The sequence below is a fragment of the Carassius auratus genome, chromosome 8 (genome assembly GCF_003368295.1).
Source record: "Carassius auratus strain Wakin chromosome 8, ASM336829v1, whole genome shotgun sequence".
NCBI lineage: Eukaryota > Metazoa > Chordata > Actinopteri > Cypriniformes > Cyprinidae > Carassius > Carassius auratus.
In genome coordinates, this window is record NC_039250.1 from 6572003 (window position 1) to 6591625 (window position 19623).

Sequence of the window (19623 nt, forward strand, 5' to 3'; positions counted from 1 at the left end):
ATAAATTTTACCACTGTTTTTCACTTTCTTTTCTCTCAACAGATCACAGCTGCTAGCTTTCCGCAGGTAGCCTACTATGGAAGCCGCTGACAAGAAAGATAAAGAAGATTAATTATTTTTTCAGTGGACACTACCACTTACCACGTATTTAAAACGATGTTAAGGGAGCTTGTAAAATAATTAAAACTTGGTAGAAAACTAATTACTTACATCTGTTTCTGTGAAATAGCAATCCACAAAGCCTGATGCTGTGGTTTCTTTAGAAGCCATTTTGGCATTTTCTTTTGTGCAGAGAAATATACTGTCTGTATTTTGTCCATAATGACTGATAATATTGCGCAACAGACATTCGTTTGTGTGACATTGTGTACATTTATTAGGTGTCTCACAAAAACTATGAGAACAAGCCCACACCACAGGTCCAACGATAATGACACACAGGAAAGATATAGTTCAGTTGGAATCACTTTCACGATTAACACGATAAAACACCGACAGCCAATCAGAACACATATTTCACAGAGCCTGCACATTTAAAATGGAAAACCATATAGTTACCATAAAAAAAAAAAAAAAAAACTTTGCTTACCATTGATGGTGAGAACGGGCCTTCTGAAAGCCTAAATCATTTTGCAAGTGCTCCCAAAAAATCGTTTCTCTGTGGACTTCCACTGCTCATTTTTTATAGAATTATATACTACAAATTGTTAAAGCTTTTTAGTTATATTTGTCGTGACAGCTGTGGTGTAAACTTACTCATATTCAGAAGTATAGCCTATTAAACAAATATTAAAATGTTAGTTATTGTCCTTGGTGTTTTTGTTTTGTTTTGTTTTACTCAAATTATACATTCATTTTAATAAAATATATTTTCAACTACAGATAAAAAAGGCATTACCTTCTAAATTAAAATAAATTTGTCACATAAAATATAGGCTAGGCTACTTTAATAGCAAACCTTTAAGTCAGAAGGTATCTGTTACGCTACTGCCTCAGTTGGGAGGCTCACTACCGCTCTTTACTGTCTCGAATGAATTTATCACGGGTTATGCGGAGTTGACATGTAAATTATAAATGTTTCCCGTCATGTTCAATACTGTAATGAATTTACTGGAGATGTCTTTATCGCGACGAATTCATGAAGTGGCGATGACGAGCAGCAGAGCTCGCGCCGTTCACGTTATTGATTCGCGCGCTTGACAGCTAATTTAAAACGCACCGAGCGCCTCACAAATGCGAAGGGAAATACACGGATGGCTCGTAACAAATCAACGCATGGGTGTGTTTAGTTAACGCTTTCAGCTTCAATATCAAATGATGGTGAAAATTTTACCTTGGATTTTAGTGTTTTTACAACTAATTCTTTTTAATATAAACCAGTAGGTACATAACAGAAATAGCAATCATATTACAGCACTGAATCATCACATGATATTTATATTCTAGCTCCTAGAGGATAACCAGTGATAGAATACAAAATAATATTTTTTTCCTTGCATTTAACTTTTAAAAAATTAATTGCGAAAAGCTTTGAAAAAACATTTATTAAACACAAGGACATTTTACAGGTAACAAGCTCCACATACAATAGCGTCTATTTGAGATAGGTGACACTCTGGCTCTTCTGAGAAAATGCAGAATTTCAGGTGAAAACAGACAAAACAGAATGGCAGATGTTAAGACACTAGTTAGACAGGGGCACCTCCAAACAATTAGACATTTTACCGGAGACTGCTGTTTCAAGATGCAGCTGAAAAGCAAACGCTCTTTCAAAAAATTCCCCAACAGGAACCAGACCCACTCATACCATCTGTCAAGCATACATTCATTTCAGACAGACAAGCAGACTTCTTTTTTTACTGTTTACTTGCTTCTGTCTTGTCATGTGCCGATTAGCTCTCTTTGTCAATTTACAGTTCATCTGGGTTTGGGCTGCCTGGTTGGACAGAAGAGGTGGTATAATGGAATAGGTTGTCAAGGGTGGTCTGTGTCATGGTAGAGGTTTGGCCTGGAGCATGGAGAGAGGACGGAAGCAGGTGGGATTGAGGAGTGGTGGACAGAGAGGGTAGTCATTGTGATGAATACATTAACAGAGAGAGCGGTCATCAAAAGAGCAGATAACAGATGACCTACAACCACAACCTCACCCTCTGACCCTGAAGCAGGCAATCACTTAAAGAAGCTCCACAAACCTCTCTATCCTCTTCCAAAAATCCTCTTCCTTAGAGTTTACTAAGTCATGTATGTCATGGTTTCTTCACCTTCTTGATAGATGAGGAACTCGAGGCAGATTCTCTGCGTTTGCGCTGTGAAAAGAGGAAAACCTTGAAATAGAATTTTATGGAAGATATTGGTTTCATTTTAAATCACATTAATTCAATACAAATTATGCTTTTATAGTTTTGAAAAAATTAAAACAATTAAAAAACAAATATTTCACAAAGGTTTCAAATATTCAAATAAATATTTCTAATGTTTGTCTAAAATCAAATTGCATGATGATGCCTGGTGAGGTCTATCCCTAAAGTAGTTCTATCATATGAAGTACCAAACCAATCATTTCATGTCATGGTAATTTCCAGATACAAACTTCTCCTGAAAACTCACCGAATTTGGAGTGAGTGGAGCTCCAACCACATCAATAATCTGCTCTTTGGCTTCGGTTTTGATGTCATCAGCGCCGGGCCAAGATTGACTGTCAGGCGCTCCACCGCTCTCACTCTGTGGTGTGACGGCACCCCCTGCTTTTAGCAGAGCGTCATAGCGGTGCCGCAACATCTGCTGTTCGTACTCACAGTTACTGTAGGCCTGCTTCAACTCATACACCAGGACCAGATCACTGCGAAGTTCATTAAACATCTGCACAATCTCCTCTGTGGGCATGGGGTTGAGGTCTGTCGAGGAAGGAAGAAAGGGAAAGGGGATATGTTATGAGATGGTTCAAAGCAAATTCTGTGTTTAGAATTTACATTTACACATTTAGCAGATGCTTTTATCCAAAGCAATTTACAGTGCATTCAGGCTATACTTTTTTTTTTTTTTTTTACCAGTATGCGTGTTCCCTGGCAAATGAACCCGCAATCTTTTGCACTGCTAACGCAATGCTCTACCACTGAGCCACAGGAGCACGTATCTTTTTTTATTTGCAACTGATGATTTTAAAAGGTTTAGATGAAGGACACTATACCTGGGTTAAGAATTTCACCTTTCACAATCCCAATACTGATTCTAAAAATTCCATGATCAATCTTTCATTTTATTCTATGTAAGTGTTTTCTGCACCATGGCAAAACAATACATATTTTTAGAGTTTAAAGTCTGAACTGAGGCACTTTAACATTTAAAAAATATATATATATATTATAAATATTTATATAAATTAATTTTTCTATTGATTTATCCCAAGAGGCAGCATGCAATAGCATACAGCATTGTAGTCCAAGTCACAAATTATTATTTTAAGTTATCTTAAGTAAAACAAAGCTCAAACATTGCAATCCATTTCACAAGTAAATAACTGCTTTGAACCTGTTCATATAATGCTCATGATTCTTTAAGAAATAATTAATAAACCTCTTCAAAGGTCTCAGTATCTATACTATTTAATGTGATTTTCAGCAATTTAGCATAAGAAATGTAATACAATGTAAAATTATTTTTATGCAAGAAATGCAAATGCAAGAAAATTAAATTCCATCATACGCTAGCAAAATCAATATTTGTATCTTTTTTTTCTAAATGAATCACTTTAATTAGAATTGTAATTGAAATCATTAAAACTCTTTCAGTAGAACCATACGATAGGTAGAAGTCAGAAATGCTACTCACCCACTCCTTGCTCCGTCAGGATCTGTTCAATTGCTTTTATTTTCTTCTGACCAACTGAGCTGGGCAGCTTCATCTATGCACACAGATGGATTAGTTAACAAAATCTACAAATACATTTTCAGTAAACTTAAGTTGTGCTTGTGTACTTGTGTCTTAATACACGAGGTGTTGGAACTCTAGCTGGAACATTAACACCTTTAATCTCAGATGGCTACATGGTTATAAAAAAAATAAAAAATAAATAAAAAAAACTCGGGAGCAATGGAATAAAAATGGGGTCATCTTTCATTCATAATACCCCTGAAATGCACTTCAGAGAGGGCAGATCAAAACATGTTTATGCACCCAAGTCTGACTAACAGATGACCAGCCAGATCTGAGTCATACACTACCCCAGTACCATCCTTAATGTGTTTTATATAGAGCGACCTCCCTTCATTACTCTTTAAGAGGAATGCCTTCCTGTGCGTAGATTACTCTACCTATGACTGTGTGAATCAATCAACTCCTGGCTAATGAGAGAGAAGTTAAACGCCACAGGCCCCTGCAGCGAAGAGGGATGTATCATAATATTCTGCATAGATCGTATATTAAGAAACGGATCAGGGGTCAGTTTTGTCGAAGCGTGTAAGTTGATCTTACTCTCTGACTCCGTAGTGAAACACCAGCAGATTTGAAGTCTGGGAATTTGATGCCTGCGGTTTCAGGAAGAGCCTGCCATTGGACAGATGAGAGGGCATTAGAGCAGCAAGTGCTAGAAAGTAATAAAGTTCACTGATTTTTCTTTCTTCACATATTGCAAAGAAAGTGAAAAATTAGAATGATCGCAATCGAAAATACCATTTATTCCACCCATAAATTTTCCCCATTTCCGCTATTACTATTCAAATATATATTTTTTTTTTAGACAGTTTGAGGTGTAAATAATGAGATAATTACAGGTTTTTCCATCTCTCGTTTCTGCGGCAGCTTCTTCTTGGTGGCTTTACGTTCAGCTCTGCGCATCTCTGTGGTCGTGTCGGCCGCTGTAATGAGCTTCTGGAGGTCCTGGGCCTTCTTTTCACGCTCCTTTTTACGTGTCTCAATCTTCCTCAGCTCCTGGATCAGGTATTCCTCTTCTGCCACCTACAGGAAGGAAAAGGAAGCACAATGTCTACATGAGATCAAGCTTGTCCCTATTAGATATAACGAACTTACACCAGTATCTATACTGTGCCCCATTAATTATGAGCATTATTTACAGAAACTGCAGTTTTCAACCAAGATGAATGCAAAATAAAGCAGACAATTTTCCTACTGAACAGTAAAATAAAAATTTTATTTAAATGTATTTGATGATAGAGTTGTATTACAATACTAATATATTTGTGTTAAGGGATGATAATAATAATACCAACATTATTATATTCTAATTGACACTGAAAATTGGTGGGAGCTTTTAAAGTGCACCAGATTGATGGATTTAAAATGCATGAATTTTTCTTCCACTCCCCATAGTTTCACAAAATCCTGTGTAAAAACACTGCATCATTGTTGTAAAAATTGTTATGTAGAATGAAAAAGATCAGTCTTGGTCTCACCTGCTCTGGAGTGCGGCTGAAAAGCCTCTCCAGCTGCTCTTTCCTGCGTCTCTCATGACCAGCATCAAATATGTAGATCTTAGGCTCTGTGCCTGTTCCTGCCCGAACTTTTGTCAGTTTGCCACAAATGTTGTAATAACGCTCCTTAAGATCCTCCACAGAGCGCTTCTACAATAATATCAATGAAATCAGTGAAAACAATGTGATTAGAAGGGAGTAAACTGTAGAATAATCAAGTTACTTTATGTTAAGTACAATGAAGAATCATTATGAGGAACTTACTCTATACTGCTGGTGATCATAGCGATCATGGATAACAATAAACCGTAGGTCAAAACGTTTGCACAAGTCGAACAGGTGATCCGTTTCAGCTTTCGTCCATCCATCGTCATGAAGATACATCTGATATTCCTGCTCCGAGTACACAGGCACCTGTACAGTCTGGAAACAGGAATACTATTTTTTAGTAAAATGCAATTACATAAATTTCAATTTCAAAACAAGAATAATACACAATCTCTTCTCTCCTCGACCAATGCCATTTTTTATTTTCTCCTACTCTGTTCAGTATGACCCTCTCTGTTCTACCTTGTTGAAGCGAGCAAATGGGTAGTCTTTCCCTTCCTCTGCTGCACGTCTCCAGTGATGAAAGATGGCTCCATCTTTTCTGGCTGTATTGGAAAAGGGCATCCACTTCCAGGGCCGCACCTTCTTACAGCCAAGTTTGGCTTTCACTGTCCGGTAGCCTTGTGTGGTATCACTTGGTAACAGGGGAGGGGCATCCCGACTGAAAGAAGCGAAAGCATACAAAAGTTAATTACATGCTGTCACTTTCCACTGTTACAGTATCAGCATCCAAAGGTTTTTGTTTATGCTGAATTTGGTCAAACTATTAGATCAGATTTTTACTTCCACTTGCCCACATTTGAACTAATACCACAACAAAACACAATATAGGCTACATTATTTTTAGCAAGACATTTTTATGCAGGTCAAGATGCTATTTTTTTTCTAGTCATTTTACTAATTTCAAAGAATGATACATTCAAACTGCAAAACTATCTGCCATTATTGGACATGGGAATCAATTTTAAAAAGGCCATGTAAATACGTAATAATAACAGTTGCAATAAAGCAGTGAAGTAAAAATGCTGAGCAGAGAAAGCCAACTTACTTCTTGTCTGAATACAGCAAGGCATATACTTCTCTGTGCATTCCTTCTGGTCTCTTGAAAGTTAATGTCTCTGTCACTTTCTTGGCTTTTTTCTACAACAACAAACAGAAGGAAAATGGTCTCAATAATACAAAGCCAAACATGTCACAGTAAAATCTAAAACCCATTTTAAAGCTCCATCTATAGTCCAAAGCCCAGTGGTGTTGGTTCTCCTCTGTGACATGTTACCTTGTCTGAGTTGATGATGTCCTTCTTGCTGATGGGACCTGAATCTTCTCCTCCTGCCAGCTCCAGAATATCCCTCACATCAGCACCGGTCGCCATGGTGAGGGACTAATAGTTTAGACAAAATGATAAGCAAAGAGGTACACTATAATACACATATACAATGAAGTATTTGGTTTGCTTTTGAAAATAAGAATCGTCTTTGTTATATGAACTATTTGCTGAACTACATCTGACAGTCGTTACCACCTAACATAGAAAATACATCAGGGTTAAGGGTTCAAAAGTGTCTGCTGGGTTTGTCTGAGCATATAACGTTAGAGGATAAAGACATAAACCATAGCTAATAAACGAAGCGCTAATGAACTCGAATCTCGGAATCAATGGGCTTACGTGCTACCTGAGGGTCGGGAACTGTATTGAGCGTAGATAGTTTTCTAGAACTCCAATTTATGAACTGTAATGATATTAAAAGTAATGTTTGATCTTACCTGATAAAAATACGGGTAGACTGCGTATCTAAAATATACGCTAGTCTTTATTTACGAGACAGTGATAGCTGAAATGCTATATTTAACGGCGGATGGATATCTCCTCTTCGATGGTCAGCTCCAGTCCTCTGTGCGTTTTGACACACTCGTGCAAACGGTCGCCACCTATCGGACAAAAGGAAGAAGCGCATCTACAATACTGTCCGCAACCAGAGTTCATAAAATGCCTTACTTTGTAGTTTGTGCGTTTAAAAATGGAATCTGTCACTGCATAGAGTCAAACAAACAAACAAAACAAGTTTTACAGTGTTACAATAAATTTATTGTAAGTGCATGGCAATTTGCAGACAAAAAAACATACATGCATTGTCTGAAACTATTATCGTCACAACAGAGAGGCAACAATAACCCTTACACTGATCTTACCACTCTTATAAAATCTCGTCCAAAACCAATAAAATCCTTAAACATTAAGTAAAATTCTAACTCAATAAAATCCTCATACATTAAGTCAAATCTGCATTAAAATGAGAACAAATATAATTGATGCATAAAATACTGCATTTAACCACATCATGTAAATCATACTGTAAAATTTTCCCTGATAGAGCAGCGCCACAGAATTTAACAATACAGGGCAAAAAAAGCAAGTATAATGCAGTGATAACCTGTTCTACATCTTACATTCACATAGATAGATAGATAGATAGATAGATAGATAGATAGATAGATAGATAGATATATAGATAGATAGATATGCAAAAGCCCTATTACCACTGATCTATATAAATGACATTTATTTAATCTACTGTAAAACAGTGTTTATGTAAGTTAAGTCATTTTTGAATTATTACAAAGCAACAACTGAAGCCATGTTGAGCAGATTGCCTGATTGCATGTGTTAATGTTATATCGAAAGAAATATAATTGATTATCATTATAGCTTTTTTTATCATAATCTTTCCTTGTGGGAGAGCAGCACAGCTTTTCGAAAACTACAAAAAGCATGTCAGTTTCACACATATATTTCAGCCTCCAAATATGTTTGTCCCTTTAATTATGGAAAGGGCAGATTAATTTTTGTGCGGATGTGGTCTCGCTTGACCTCTCGTTCCCTGAGATAGGCCTGCAGCTTGTCTGTTGAGAAGCAGACCACAGAGTCAGTGTGTTTGGAAGGTGGACGGTCTCCTTGTATCCAGGGGTTTTGGAGCCACTCTGCAGCTGTATGTCTTGCCCTGGTAAAACATGAAGTCACATCAAATACTGCGTATATGTCCACATATTAACTGATTCAGTCAACACATTAAGATTAGAAGCAGGATACATTTAACTATTGATTTTCGGTCTACTGATGGAAAGTCATAATGGTTTTAGTTTTGATTAGTTGTCTACCATTAAAGCATCATCCGACTACGATGTCATGAGATCTCACTGTCTGTTGTTTGGATTGAAACACAAAATAAGGAAGCATCATCTGTGAATGTTACCAGGCTTTGTTGCTCAGGGTGTTCTTCATAAAGTTGATGGCTCCCTCTGAGAGACCTGGGTAACAACGATTAAACTGGATCTTGCCTTTTTTGATGTTTCGATCCCTCTCCCAATTTATATCAGCATGGAAGGGACTGTCTGCACTCAACCTTAAGATGAAAATGTAAGAAATGAGAGGATATCAATGAATAATGATTGAAAAATAAAGAAGCCCTAATGGTGCTGTAATTATTCCTAATGGTTATGGATTTACAGAATGAAAGGACTTACATTATAAAAGCCAAAACACCAACAGCCCAGATATCAGTTTCAGGTCCAACTCCTTGTCCTTCTAAGATTTCAGGAGCTTTAGGAAGGACAATATAACCTAACAAACAGAACCAAAAATAGCTTTCATAAACTAAATTGGTTTGTTGGTCATAAGATACTGGATACTTTTTTTTTCTTTTAAGATGCCAGGCAGCCCAGAAAATGAAAGTAGTTCTGTGTACATTTACCATTCAACAGTTTGAGATCAGTACGATTTAAAAAAAAGAAATTAATACTTATTATAGCAAGGATGCATTAAATTGATTAAAAGTAACCATAAACAAGTACGACCATTTAAATAAAAATTAGCAGCACAACTGTTTTCAACACAGATAATTCTGAAAATGTCATCACAAGAATGAATTCCATTTTAAAACAGATTAAAACGATTACTATATTACTGCTTTTTAATGTATTTTTTATCAAATAAATGCAAGTTTGGTAAGCATTACAAAGCATTAAACAATTCGACTAAACTGACTCCAAACTTTGCAACACTAATCTATATTGACTGAATAAAAACACAGCACAAATTCCAGATCATAATCCAGTATCACCGATATACCTTTATTATCTGTTATTTCTTTGATGTGTTCAATGTTTAGTGCCTGTCCTGGAGTGAAGGGCTGAGCAGAGCCCAAATCCACAATCTTCACTACATTCCGGCCCGTCACAAGCATGTTGTCCGACTTTAGGTCCAGGTGTACAATGCGTCTGCTGTGCAGGTAATCCACAGCACTCAGAATCTGCTCTAGTAGGTTAGTCACCTGTGTTTCTGAATATAGAGTCCTGTAGGACATCAGGAGTAAAAAGTAAGGTAATTTTGTACAACACTGTGTGTTAAAGATAATGATTTTCATTAGTATCTGTCAATATTTAATTTGCAATTTATTGGACTACATAACTGAACAGAACCCTTTAAACCGTATTGCTCTCACCTTTCTGCGAGGTTATAAAGAAGCTCTCGTCCTGAGCACAGTTCCTCTATAAGCACCAGGAAGGTGGGGGAGAGGATGGCCGACTGCAGCTGGACGATTCGAGGGTGGTTCAGTCGGCGAAGCAGTTGATATTCCTTTAAAACCAACTGCCTCTGCTCTGGTCTGTAAAGTGTTATCTTAGCGGCTAACATCTGAGAGCTGCGACTATCCTCACACTGCATTACCACACTGAAACGGCCTCTGTCAAAAGAGATACAGAATTATGTACTTACATAAAAATTACATAAATGAGCAACATAAAAAGGATTGGAAATACTTGTAATCAGTGTTTTGTGAGTCAACAATTTTGCTTTCATTTCACATTTATGTGGATTCATTAAAGCAATGTAGAGCTTAAATATTATAGTATTACAGCTTAAATACTACTACAAAGGCTGGTTCATACTGTCCCAAACAAACACCAGCAGGGTTAAAACACACTCATCCAACAAAACCCAAATACTGTTTTATAGGTGTTTGTTGTGGCAGTGTGAACTAGCCCATATATTGAGTTTACATAAAAGAGTTATAAATATTCAAAATACACACACACACACACACACGTATGATGTCAAGTACCTGTTGATTTCAGAAAGGAAGCTGAAAGATTTCTCAGTGCCAAGACCTCCAGGTACAGTGACCTTTGACCCAATAGATTCCATTTTAATGAGAGGATTGTGAGAGTCTGCAAAAATGAAATGAAATAAAATAAATTGTTCGTAATTATTTACAATAAATTCACTTTCTTTAAATTTCCTTGAAGTAAACTATCTCCATATGACCATATTCTGAGAATATTCCATTTATTTTATGAAAAGAGATGATTGCATTACATTTAAAGATAATTAAGGGGTACATATTTAAATATGTAGGGTGAGGTAATAAAATAAATAAAGTACTTTTGGATAAAGGTAAATTCCAAGCAAGTCCGTACCTTCATAAGGTGTGGCCATAAAGGCTGGTGGTGAAGGGTCACTAAAAGGTGCCAACCCTCTCTTGGTGTTATGGGACACTCTGAACATATACCCCGGTCCTCTCGGAAGGGCATTTACTGTAAAACAGCTGTCTGTAACATTCTCTGCCAACATTCTCCACTCCACACCTAATATAAAGGACAAAACATTCTTTATGAAGCACCATGGAAAAAAACTATGAAAAACAATGCTCATAATACAGGATGTACTGTATATTCTCAGTATGTATTCTTACCATTTACACTATACTGAATACAATATGTGACAAGTTCTTTTGATGGCACAGGTTTCCAGAACACAAGCGCTCCTCCCCCTGCTAGCTGAATGACATCTGGCCTGGATGGTTTGACTGGACTTTCTGGTTTGAAATCAGAAAACAATTTCAGAACTTTATGAAATACTCTACCATCCAAAAGTCTGGGGTAGGTTAGATTTTCTTAATGGCTTATTTTTGGTGAGGATGCAACAGTTTGAACAAAAGTGACAGTAAAGACATTTATAAATGTTACAAAAGATTTCTGTTTCAAATTCTTTACAATTTTCTAATTATCACAATATCCTGAAAAATATGTGTCATGGCTTCATTATTGATAATAATAAGAGTACCAAATCAGCACATCATAATGATTTCTGGAGGATTCTGTGACACCGAAGACTGAAGTAATGATGCTGAAAATTCAGCTTTACCATGACAGGAATAAATGAAATTAAAGACTTATTTCAAAACCCTTTAAAAATCATATATAAACCCCAAATATTTGAACAGTAGTGTATCTATAAAAAGCAATTATATGGAACAGTTTAATGACTTAAATGTAGTTGTTTAACCTTTGGTTTTCTTAAATATCGGCACTTTCAGCGAGAACAATTTGGACTTCTTCTGAGGACTTTCGGATGAGGTGGTCATTACTGTGGTCATTTTCTCTGGTATGACAGGGGAGGAGTTCTTCACAATTGGTCCTGTCAGAAAGAATTTGAGATATAATTATTATGCACAAGCTAATGTATTTTGAAAACTGAATAGTGTATTTTCAACAGTAGCATACCGCCTTTCTTCTTCTCTTCATCCTCTTTGCTGGGCTGTCGGGTAAAGAGTTTTGTTATGCTAGAGGCTGAAGCTCGCATCTTCTTCCTCAGAGTTAGAAGAGGGCTCTTGGGTTGTGAAGATGCTCCTTCTGTTTGCTTCTTTTCCGAGCCTTCTAGTTGAGGAGAAGAATGGCTAGCCCACGAATGTTTACGGAAGATCTTCATGAATCCAGCCTTGGAAGATTTCCCACTAGGGGGTTTGGCTTGAAGAGCTGGGGCTGAGGCATGTCTTTGAAGTAACTCTATGCTTTCCCGTCCTGCTACTGCAGCCTGAACAGGAACCGCAGAGGAGCTTCTTCTCAGAAGGACGTCACTCCTATTGCGCATCTCATTTAGTCCAGAGCTTGAACTGTTGCTGCGCCGTCTTGGCGGGGCTTTCGGGAGGTCCTGGCGAAGAGATCTCAGGACCCTCTCCATGTCTTCATCCTCAGAGTCTTGCAGTAAAGAGCATGGAGATGTTTTTCCAGAGGATCCAGCGATCAAGCTCTCTTCATGATGGTGTCTGTGGGAGAGTTCTTCATGTGAGCCTATCCTGCTAGAAGCTTCTGAGCCGTGGTCAAGCGAACATGCTAGCGAAAGCTGTGAGCCATCCACACTCTCCTCATCACCTAAATGTCTTGTGTCTGTTTCCGTGACCTGCAACTGGTCGTCCTCCTCACAAGAACTTTGCAAGGCTGGCTGATGTCCTTCTTCAGGCTCACAAACCTGTGCTCTGACTTTTCTCACAATTAATGGGCCCTTCTTTGACAAAAACGCAGAGCGACGGCAAAGTTTCCTTCTCACTTGGACTTCTTCAGTTTTTTCCTCTTCTTCATCAGTGACATCTGGTTTCTGGCTTTCTTCAACGTCATGCTCATCCTCCTCTCCTTGCACTGTTGGCTCAATTGAAGCTGGAGAGCGCTGTGTGTATACATCTAATGACCTGCTTCTTCTCTGGGTGTGTATGCTTGGATGGGCAGCACTCACTCCACTATCAAATGAGCTTGACTTGAGCATAGATGAATGCATTGATCCTCTTCTTTGGTTACGATTAGCTTCTAAGTCTGGGGAATCTTCTACATACTCTATGAGGGGCTCATTTAACCTGCCGGAGAGGCTGGCACGGAGAGGTTTACGGCCACGCTCTTGCTTTTTAGCTTGAATTTTATCCCGAAGTGTCATGTGACGAGCAGACATGGGTGAGAGCTGCTCAGAGCTGCAATAAAAAGTGCTCTTAATGAGGCTACGACGTGGTATGGGATCCAATCCTTCATCTCTTTCAGAGAGGTGAAGATAGGGGCTACTGTCTGTCCTCTCCAAACTGACTGGCTCTGTTGATGGTGCGGTCATGGGAATCACCAGTGGGCCACTGTGAAAACGGTCCTCACCAATAAGCACATCTTCTTCATCCAGTTTTAAAACTGTGGGCATCTTTGACACAGGAGTATATGGGTCATATTCTTCCTCTTCTTCCAGATCATCTTCATCCTCCTGGCTCACCTGTTGGAAGAAGTCCCAAGAATCTGCTTCATCAAACTCGGAGGAGGATCCACTACTTAGGGAGGTGCTGCTGGGCTCCTGGGTTTCCCTTGTAGCTGTAATCGAAACGTCACGCAGAGGAGCCTCCAACAACTCTGGGATTGGTCTCAAAGTCAGAACAGAGCCGAGACATGTCAGGGAACGCTGAAAGAAAATGCAAGAATCACGGAAAAGGCATGAAAGTAGACATTTTTCCTGGATAATGAATGGCAAAGAAAATCTTACCTGCCATTTTCTTCTTGAAATAAAAGATTTTAGATTTTTGGTATTTATGTGCTCAGGTTCTTCATCTTCATAATAGCCCTTAAAATAATTATATTTCTGATGAATGTCAATTTTAACTTATTTGTGCACAAAGCTTATTTTACGTTTGCTACACAGATGACTACCTACCTGAAACCACTCGTGACTCAAACACTCAGATGCAGAGGGTCTCATTCTGTGAAGGTGAAACAAAGCAACTTTATCATTTACTGCTCACAAAAAATTTCCAATACATGCAAGTAAGCCGAGCTTACTCTGGGTCTGGCTGTAGAACCCTATGTAAGAAGTCCTGTGCCTCCACACTTCTGCTAGTGATCTCAGGTGTGTCCCAGTACAGCACGCCCTCAGCAACCTTCATCAGTGTGGAACGGTCATTCTCCCCGAAGAAAGGACAGTGGCTTGTTAAACTATCCAGAAAAAAGCAATATTTAAGAAAACACATAATATTTTCTAATAGTACAATTATTTCTAAATTTTATGGCTATACAAAATTGCAGCATACAGAGAAACCAGAAAGAGAAACAGAAAAATATCTGCTTGCTCCATTTCTTCAATGCACTCACCATAAGTAGGTAACCACACCAAGAGACCTGAATAAATGAATAATGAAAAAAATCACCAAGCAGCAAAAAGGACAGAATTGCATTTCTGAATATGATAAATTCTGTTCAACACAATTTGCAAAAAGCCACAGTAGTTTGTTTCACCAGATATCAGTGGTTACTGTCACAGGTTCTTGGTGGACAATTTCTGGCGCAACAAACTCAGGTGTCCCAAACTTGCTGTACTGGTGTCTGGAGTTGTCAATTTCCTGGCAGAAGCCAAAATCACAGATTTTTATGTCTTCTCTCGCAGGGGACACCATTAGGATATTGTCTGTCTGCAAAGAAAAGGTTTAGAAATAAGTTTTTCAAAATGTTAGCATGACAATGCCACTTATAATACTAATAATACTGCAATATAAATATTTAGTGCGGTCATGAAACTCTAGATGGCGCAGGCTGATGGGTTGTTAACGTAACTGATGATATTCAGCACAAGCTGATTGGTTCATGCTGCATATGCAGCCAATAAGCTTACTGCCTTGCATTTATATGGCTGGCCAGCATTCACTTAAGATTTCTGCAGTGTGCTTTCAGAGTTTCTCTGAAACACTTCACCTTCCCCAGCTCCACCTGTATAGATCTGCTACAGGTTATTTTATATGCTATTTGTGCAGCAGCAGTATGTCTTAAAAACTCACGACACCTTATTGCCATATGCATTGGCAGTAGCAAGTTCCTGTACTTGCTTGCAGAAGCAGCAATAATCTACAACTACAGCAATTCAGCAGTAGCATATCAGATCTATTTCGCCAAGACCAAATACATTAACTTTGTCCTATCCATCACCATGCTAAAATCTTCAGAGTTGTCATGATTGAACTATAATTCCCACTAATATATATTAAGTATAATCACTTACTTTGATATCCAGATGTAAGATGTTCATACTGTGCATGTATCCAATGCCCTCCAGAACCTGCTGAATATATAACTGGACCTAAAAACAACAAATAATAATTATCACTTTTTCTTGATTACTGTATGAAAGTGTGAATGACATTCAATGATTTCTCAATATTACCTCCCTCTCTGAAACTGATCCCTTTAAAAACAAATGATCAAGTAACCCCTGTGTAGAACATCTGTGGGAGATAATTTTTTTTATATATATATATATTTATTACGTATTGAAAAAGCTAATGTTAATTACTGAAAAAAGCATGAAAATATGAAATCCTACAATTCTACAACCAAGACCAGTGTGCGTCTTGTGGTGAAAAAGTCCAAGAGGCACGCTAGCCTGCGGTGAGCTAGACGGGACAGTAGGTCTCTCTCCTGGAACGCTCTGGTCCGTGTTCTGCTTCTGAGTGGAAGGAACTTAGCAGCAAAACATTCACCATTCGCCTTGTGTGTGACTTTTTTAACCACTCCAAAAGTGCCCCTGGATATCCAGGAAATAAAACAAAAGAGAAAAATCTATAAAGGTATGTTTTCCAACAAATCAGATATTACATGAACTATTATATTTAAAAAAGGAGTTAATGCTAGATTACATAAACGTCAAGATTTATATGATGATATTACCTCCCTATCTCTTCATGAACATCATATACAGAATGTAATTTCCGTCTTTTTCCAAACTCCACTTCTCTTTCTTCCTCAATCTCATCTGGACCTGAAAAAGAAGAAGAAAAATGATTTTCTTAAAACACTATTCCTTGTACACAGACATTTAGAGTTTGTAAAGATAAAACGGATGGTAATAATAAAGCTTTCCAACTCACCTGTGTCAACACTGAGTTTGGCGAGGCAAGATGCTTGTCCTGCACTATTAATAGCTATGCAGCTGTAGGTGCCACAATCCTCTATTTGAGTATTTAGCAAAGTGAGAGAGCAACGTGCATTACTTTGACATATTTCTGTGTAGTCATTGGATAGGATTTCCTTGTCATCCTGCAGGAAACCAAATAAATACATTTCACTGCAATAAATACAAGTAAAGATTATTGAGTTTCCATCATACATAACATCACATAACAAAATCAGTAATCACTGTTACCGTTTTGTATATATAATACCTTAAACCACTGAATATCTGGGCTGGGCTGGCCAGTAATGATGGCGGAGAATGTTGCAGGCTGACCAGGCCGGACTGTCAGGTCTTCAATGGCCACTTGCACAGCTGGAGGCTCTGAGTAAATAAATAATACAGTAGATTGACAAATTCCTGTGGTGATAATTTTTTCACAGAAGTTGTTTATAAACCTCATATGTGACCCTGGATCACAAAACCAGTCTTAAGAGTAAATTTTTCGAAATTGAGATTTACATTTACATTTAGCTGACACTTTTATTCAAAGTGACTTACAATTGCTATATATTTCAGAGGTTGCATGCTTCTGGAGCAACTAGGGGTTAAGTGTCTTGCTCAGGGACACATTGGTGTCTCACAGTGGATTTCGAACCCGGGTCTCACACACCAAAGGCATGTGTCTTATCCACTGCGCCAACACCACCCTATATGTATACATTTTCTGAATAAATAAGCTTTCCATTGATGTATGGTTATTAGGATCGGATGAAATTAGGCAGAGATACAACTATTTGAAAATCTGGAATTTGAGGGTGCAAAAAAATCTAAATACTAAGAAAATCGCCTTTAAAGTTGTCCAAATAAATTCTTAGCAATGCATATTACCAAACAAAAAAAAGTTATGAAATATTTATGATAGGAAATTTACAAAATATCTTCATGGAACATGACCTTTACTTAATATCCTAATGATTTTTGGCATAAAAGAAAAAATTATAACCAATGACCAATACAATGTTCTTTGGCTATTGCTGGTTTTGTGGTCCAGGGACACAAATAGTCTGTACCTGTCAGAAATTCCTCCTCTGTGTCTGAGTAAAAGTGTTCCTCAGGCTCCACGGGTCCCTCTTCCTGTGCGACCTGTACCTGCCTCTCCATGTCATCCTGTTCTTTAAGTGTTTGTGGATCTTCAACACCAGCAGCAGATCTTCAGTACAACATATTTTGCATTACATTTATTGACAGACAGTAAAATGAGATAATTAACGGTCCTGAATTTCACTGCTTAAAGAACCACACAATAGATCATGTATGCAGTATAATTAAACTGATTATACTTATAGCCCACCGATTACACCGACTGTGTGTAAACTTACGGTTCGGGGTTTCCAGTCTGAAAGAGTATATGAAACAGGTTCTTCACAAAGGAACTTGACCAACCATCTGACTGGGGATCTGTTTGGAAACATTTTAGGTTGTCAAACTGATAAAAAAATTATGTAATTTTACATACGCTAATGTTCAAAAGTTTAAGATCAATACGATTTTCCTTTTTTATATATATATAAAAAAACTTTCTTTTTATAAAACATTTTAGAAATTACTTTACAAAAGATTTCTATTTCAAATTAATTCTGTTCTTTTGCACTTTATATTTGTCACCCTGGACCACAAAATCAGTCTTAAATCACAGGGTTATATTTTTATAGCCCAAAAAACATTCTACGCCTTTTATGCCAAAAATCATTAGGATATTGAGTAAAGATCATGTTCCATTAAGATATTTAGTAAATTTCCTTTTCCTTAAAATTTTCAGCATTCATGAGACAGCAACATTTTTTTTTGCATTTTTTAAAACTGTGGTAAGAACTAACCAGTGCTGAAACGGGGGGTTTCATGACCCTTTAAAGGAATACTCCACTTTTTTGAAAATAGGCTCATTTTCAGGTGCTGTGTAATATCACTGCGCCTGCTGCACTGATCGTTTGACAGAAAAGTTCCTTGATTATTACGCCGGAATGAGAGTATAGTTCCTAGCCATATCAGCCTAGAAAATTGCAACTTTTAAATTTCCACCGGTCTTAGTTCCCAATGTAACTACAGAAGAGTCAAGTTTTAAATAGGAAAATTTTTGAAACTCTTGGGTCATTTTTGAGCGAGATGCTAACAGTCTCATCAGATTCAATGATCTATGCTAAGCTAAGAGTGCTACCGCCAGACCCAGATATTTGCTGAATGCATTTGAAAACGGTAAAACTCAACTGTTTAACTCTAGGGGAGTTTTGCCTATTTTAAGACTGGTTTTGTGGTCCAGGGTAACATTTATCAAAGAACAGAGTTACAGCTTTGTGATCACAGAAAAAATTTCATATTAAATTATAGTAAAATTATTTGTACAGATACAGTATTTTTGATCAAATAAATGCAGCCTTGGTGAGCATAAGAGACTTCTTTCAAAAACATTTTTTAAAATCTTACCGACACAAAACTTTTAATGGTATTGTAAACTATATATTATATATATATAATCTATTAAAAATATATCATATTTATAAAAAAAACAGATAAATCTTTAGATAATTCCCTAAGTAAATACTTTAACTAAATAATAAATAATAAAAAATTATAATAAATTACTGTACTTAAATAATGCAAACATAAAAAAGTAAAATATAAAAAAATACTTAAATTAAGGTCTGTAGTCATACCATCAGCTTTAAATAAGGAATGAAGTAGAATATTTGTTTTCATTGCCTCTCAAAAACTCAACTGTAAAATAATATAAACACTTACCTGTAAAAGGACAGGCATACAAACAGAGCAAGAAGTGATACAGCATTTCCCAACCAGTTTTTTAAAGTCACAGATCACATGTATACAGTCACATTGCCTCAAAAGCAGCGCAAAGAGCCACTTCTATCTGCAGCAAGGCTCGAGTCTTAGCACATAACCAGCTTTGAAGATGGACGTGGCATGTTAGCGGAGCATGCACTGAGAAACCATGAGAACATGTATATAAACAGATATGTGGAACAGACAAGAAGAAGGTAAAGTAGCATGCATGCAAAATGCTGAGGCATCTGTGTGAAGACACTTACATGATGATTTTGATCAGATCTTAAGTCTCCTGCTCTGTGACTATAAAGGAAATGGGATGGAAAGTGTGTTAAACTGGATGTGAAAATGCACATGATCGACAAGTGTCCAAAAGCTGCCTTTGAACCACTTAATGTATAAATGAAAACATATAACCAACAAAGGTATATTAAAGAAAATGCATGATATGATACTGTATACTGTACGTATGATATATGAAGTAGCATGCCGTTTTATTTAATACCCAAATTAATT

At 37.2% G+C, this 19623-nt stretch overlaps 2 protein-coding genes across 2 annotated transcripts in view; both read right to left on the minus strand.

Moving 5' to 3' along the window:
- Positions 1-1525: 1525 nt before the first annotated feature.
- LOC113107115 (DNA methyltransferase 1-associated protein 1-like) lies at positions 1526-7440 on the minus strand. The gene is made up of 11 exons (XM_026269355.1): positions 7299-7440; positions 6811-6915; positions 6583-6674; positions 5997-6195; positions 5691-5849; positions 5409-5576; positions 4768-4953; positions 4471-4542; positions 3829-3901; positions 2608-2894; positions 1526-2306 (listed from the first exon to the last, which is right to left on the minus strand). The coding sequence occupies exons 2-11, from the start codon at positions 6904-6906 to the stop codon at positions 2247-2249; spliced, it is 1392 nt and encodes a 463-aa protein (XP_026125140.1). The 5' UTR covers positions 6907-6915; positions 7299-7440; the 3' UTR covers positions 1526-2246.
- A 172-nt stretch (positions 7441-7612) lies between these two features.
- obscna (obscurin, cytoskeletal calmodulin and titin-interacting RhoGEF a) overlaps positions 7613-19623 on the minus strand; it is a 42949-nt gene continuing 30938 nt past the window's right edge. Inside the window, exons 63-86 of the mRNA XM_026270761.1 lie at positions 19066-19116; positions 17649-17727; positions 17340-17479; positions 16538-16650; positions 16244-16412; positions 16044-16134; positions 15700-15900; positions 15541-15601; positions 15379-15456; positions 14622-14794; positions 14478-14504; positions 14169-14321; positions 14044-14089; positions 13876-13953; positions 12093-13794; positions 11875-12006; positions 11282-11404; positions 11007-11174; positions 10652-10757; positions 10034-10273; positions 9661-9884; positions 9057-9153; positions 8786-8935; positions 7613-8533 (exon numbers count right to left, since the gene is read on the minus strand). Coding sequence (XP_026126546.1) covers positions 8356-8533; positions 8786-8935; positions 9057-9153; positions 9661-9884; positions 10034-10273; positions 10652-10757; positions 11007-11174; positions 11282-11404; positions 11875-12006; positions 12093-13794; positions 13876-13953; positions 14044-14089; positions 14169-14321; positions 14478-14504; positions 14622-14794; positions 15379-15456; positions 15541-15601; positions 15700-15900; positions 16044-16134; positions 16244-16412; positions 16538-16650; positions 17340-17479; positions 17649-17727; positions 19066-19116 — 4580 coding nt within the window. The 3' untranslated portion in view covers positions 7613-8355. The remainder of the gene's footprint in view (positions 8534-8785; positions 8936-9056; positions 9154-9660; positions 9885-10033; positions 10274-10651; positions 10758-11006; positions 11175-11281; positions 11405-11874; positions 12007-12092; positions 13795-13875; positions 13954-14043; positions 14090-14168; positions 14322-14477; positions 14505-14621; positions 14795-15378; positions 15457-15540; positions 15602-15699; positions 15901-16043; positions 16135-16243; positions 16413-16537; positions 16651-17339; positions 17480-17648; positions 17728-19065; positions 19117-19623) is intronic.

Coding starts and splice junctions, on each gene's coding strand:
- LOC113107115 (XM_026269355.1), bottom strand. CDS start 6,906: ATGGCGACCGGTGCTGATGTGAGGGATATTCTGGAGCTGGCAGGAGGA. Junction 6,675..6,810: donor ACATCATCAACTCAGACAAG/GTAACATGTCAC, acceptor TTGTTGTTGTAG/AAAAAAGCCAAGAAAGTGAC. Junction 3,902..4,470: donor TTTCACTACGGAGTCAGAGA/GTAAGATCAACT, acceptor CTGTGTGCATAG/ATGAAGCTGCCCAGCTCAGT.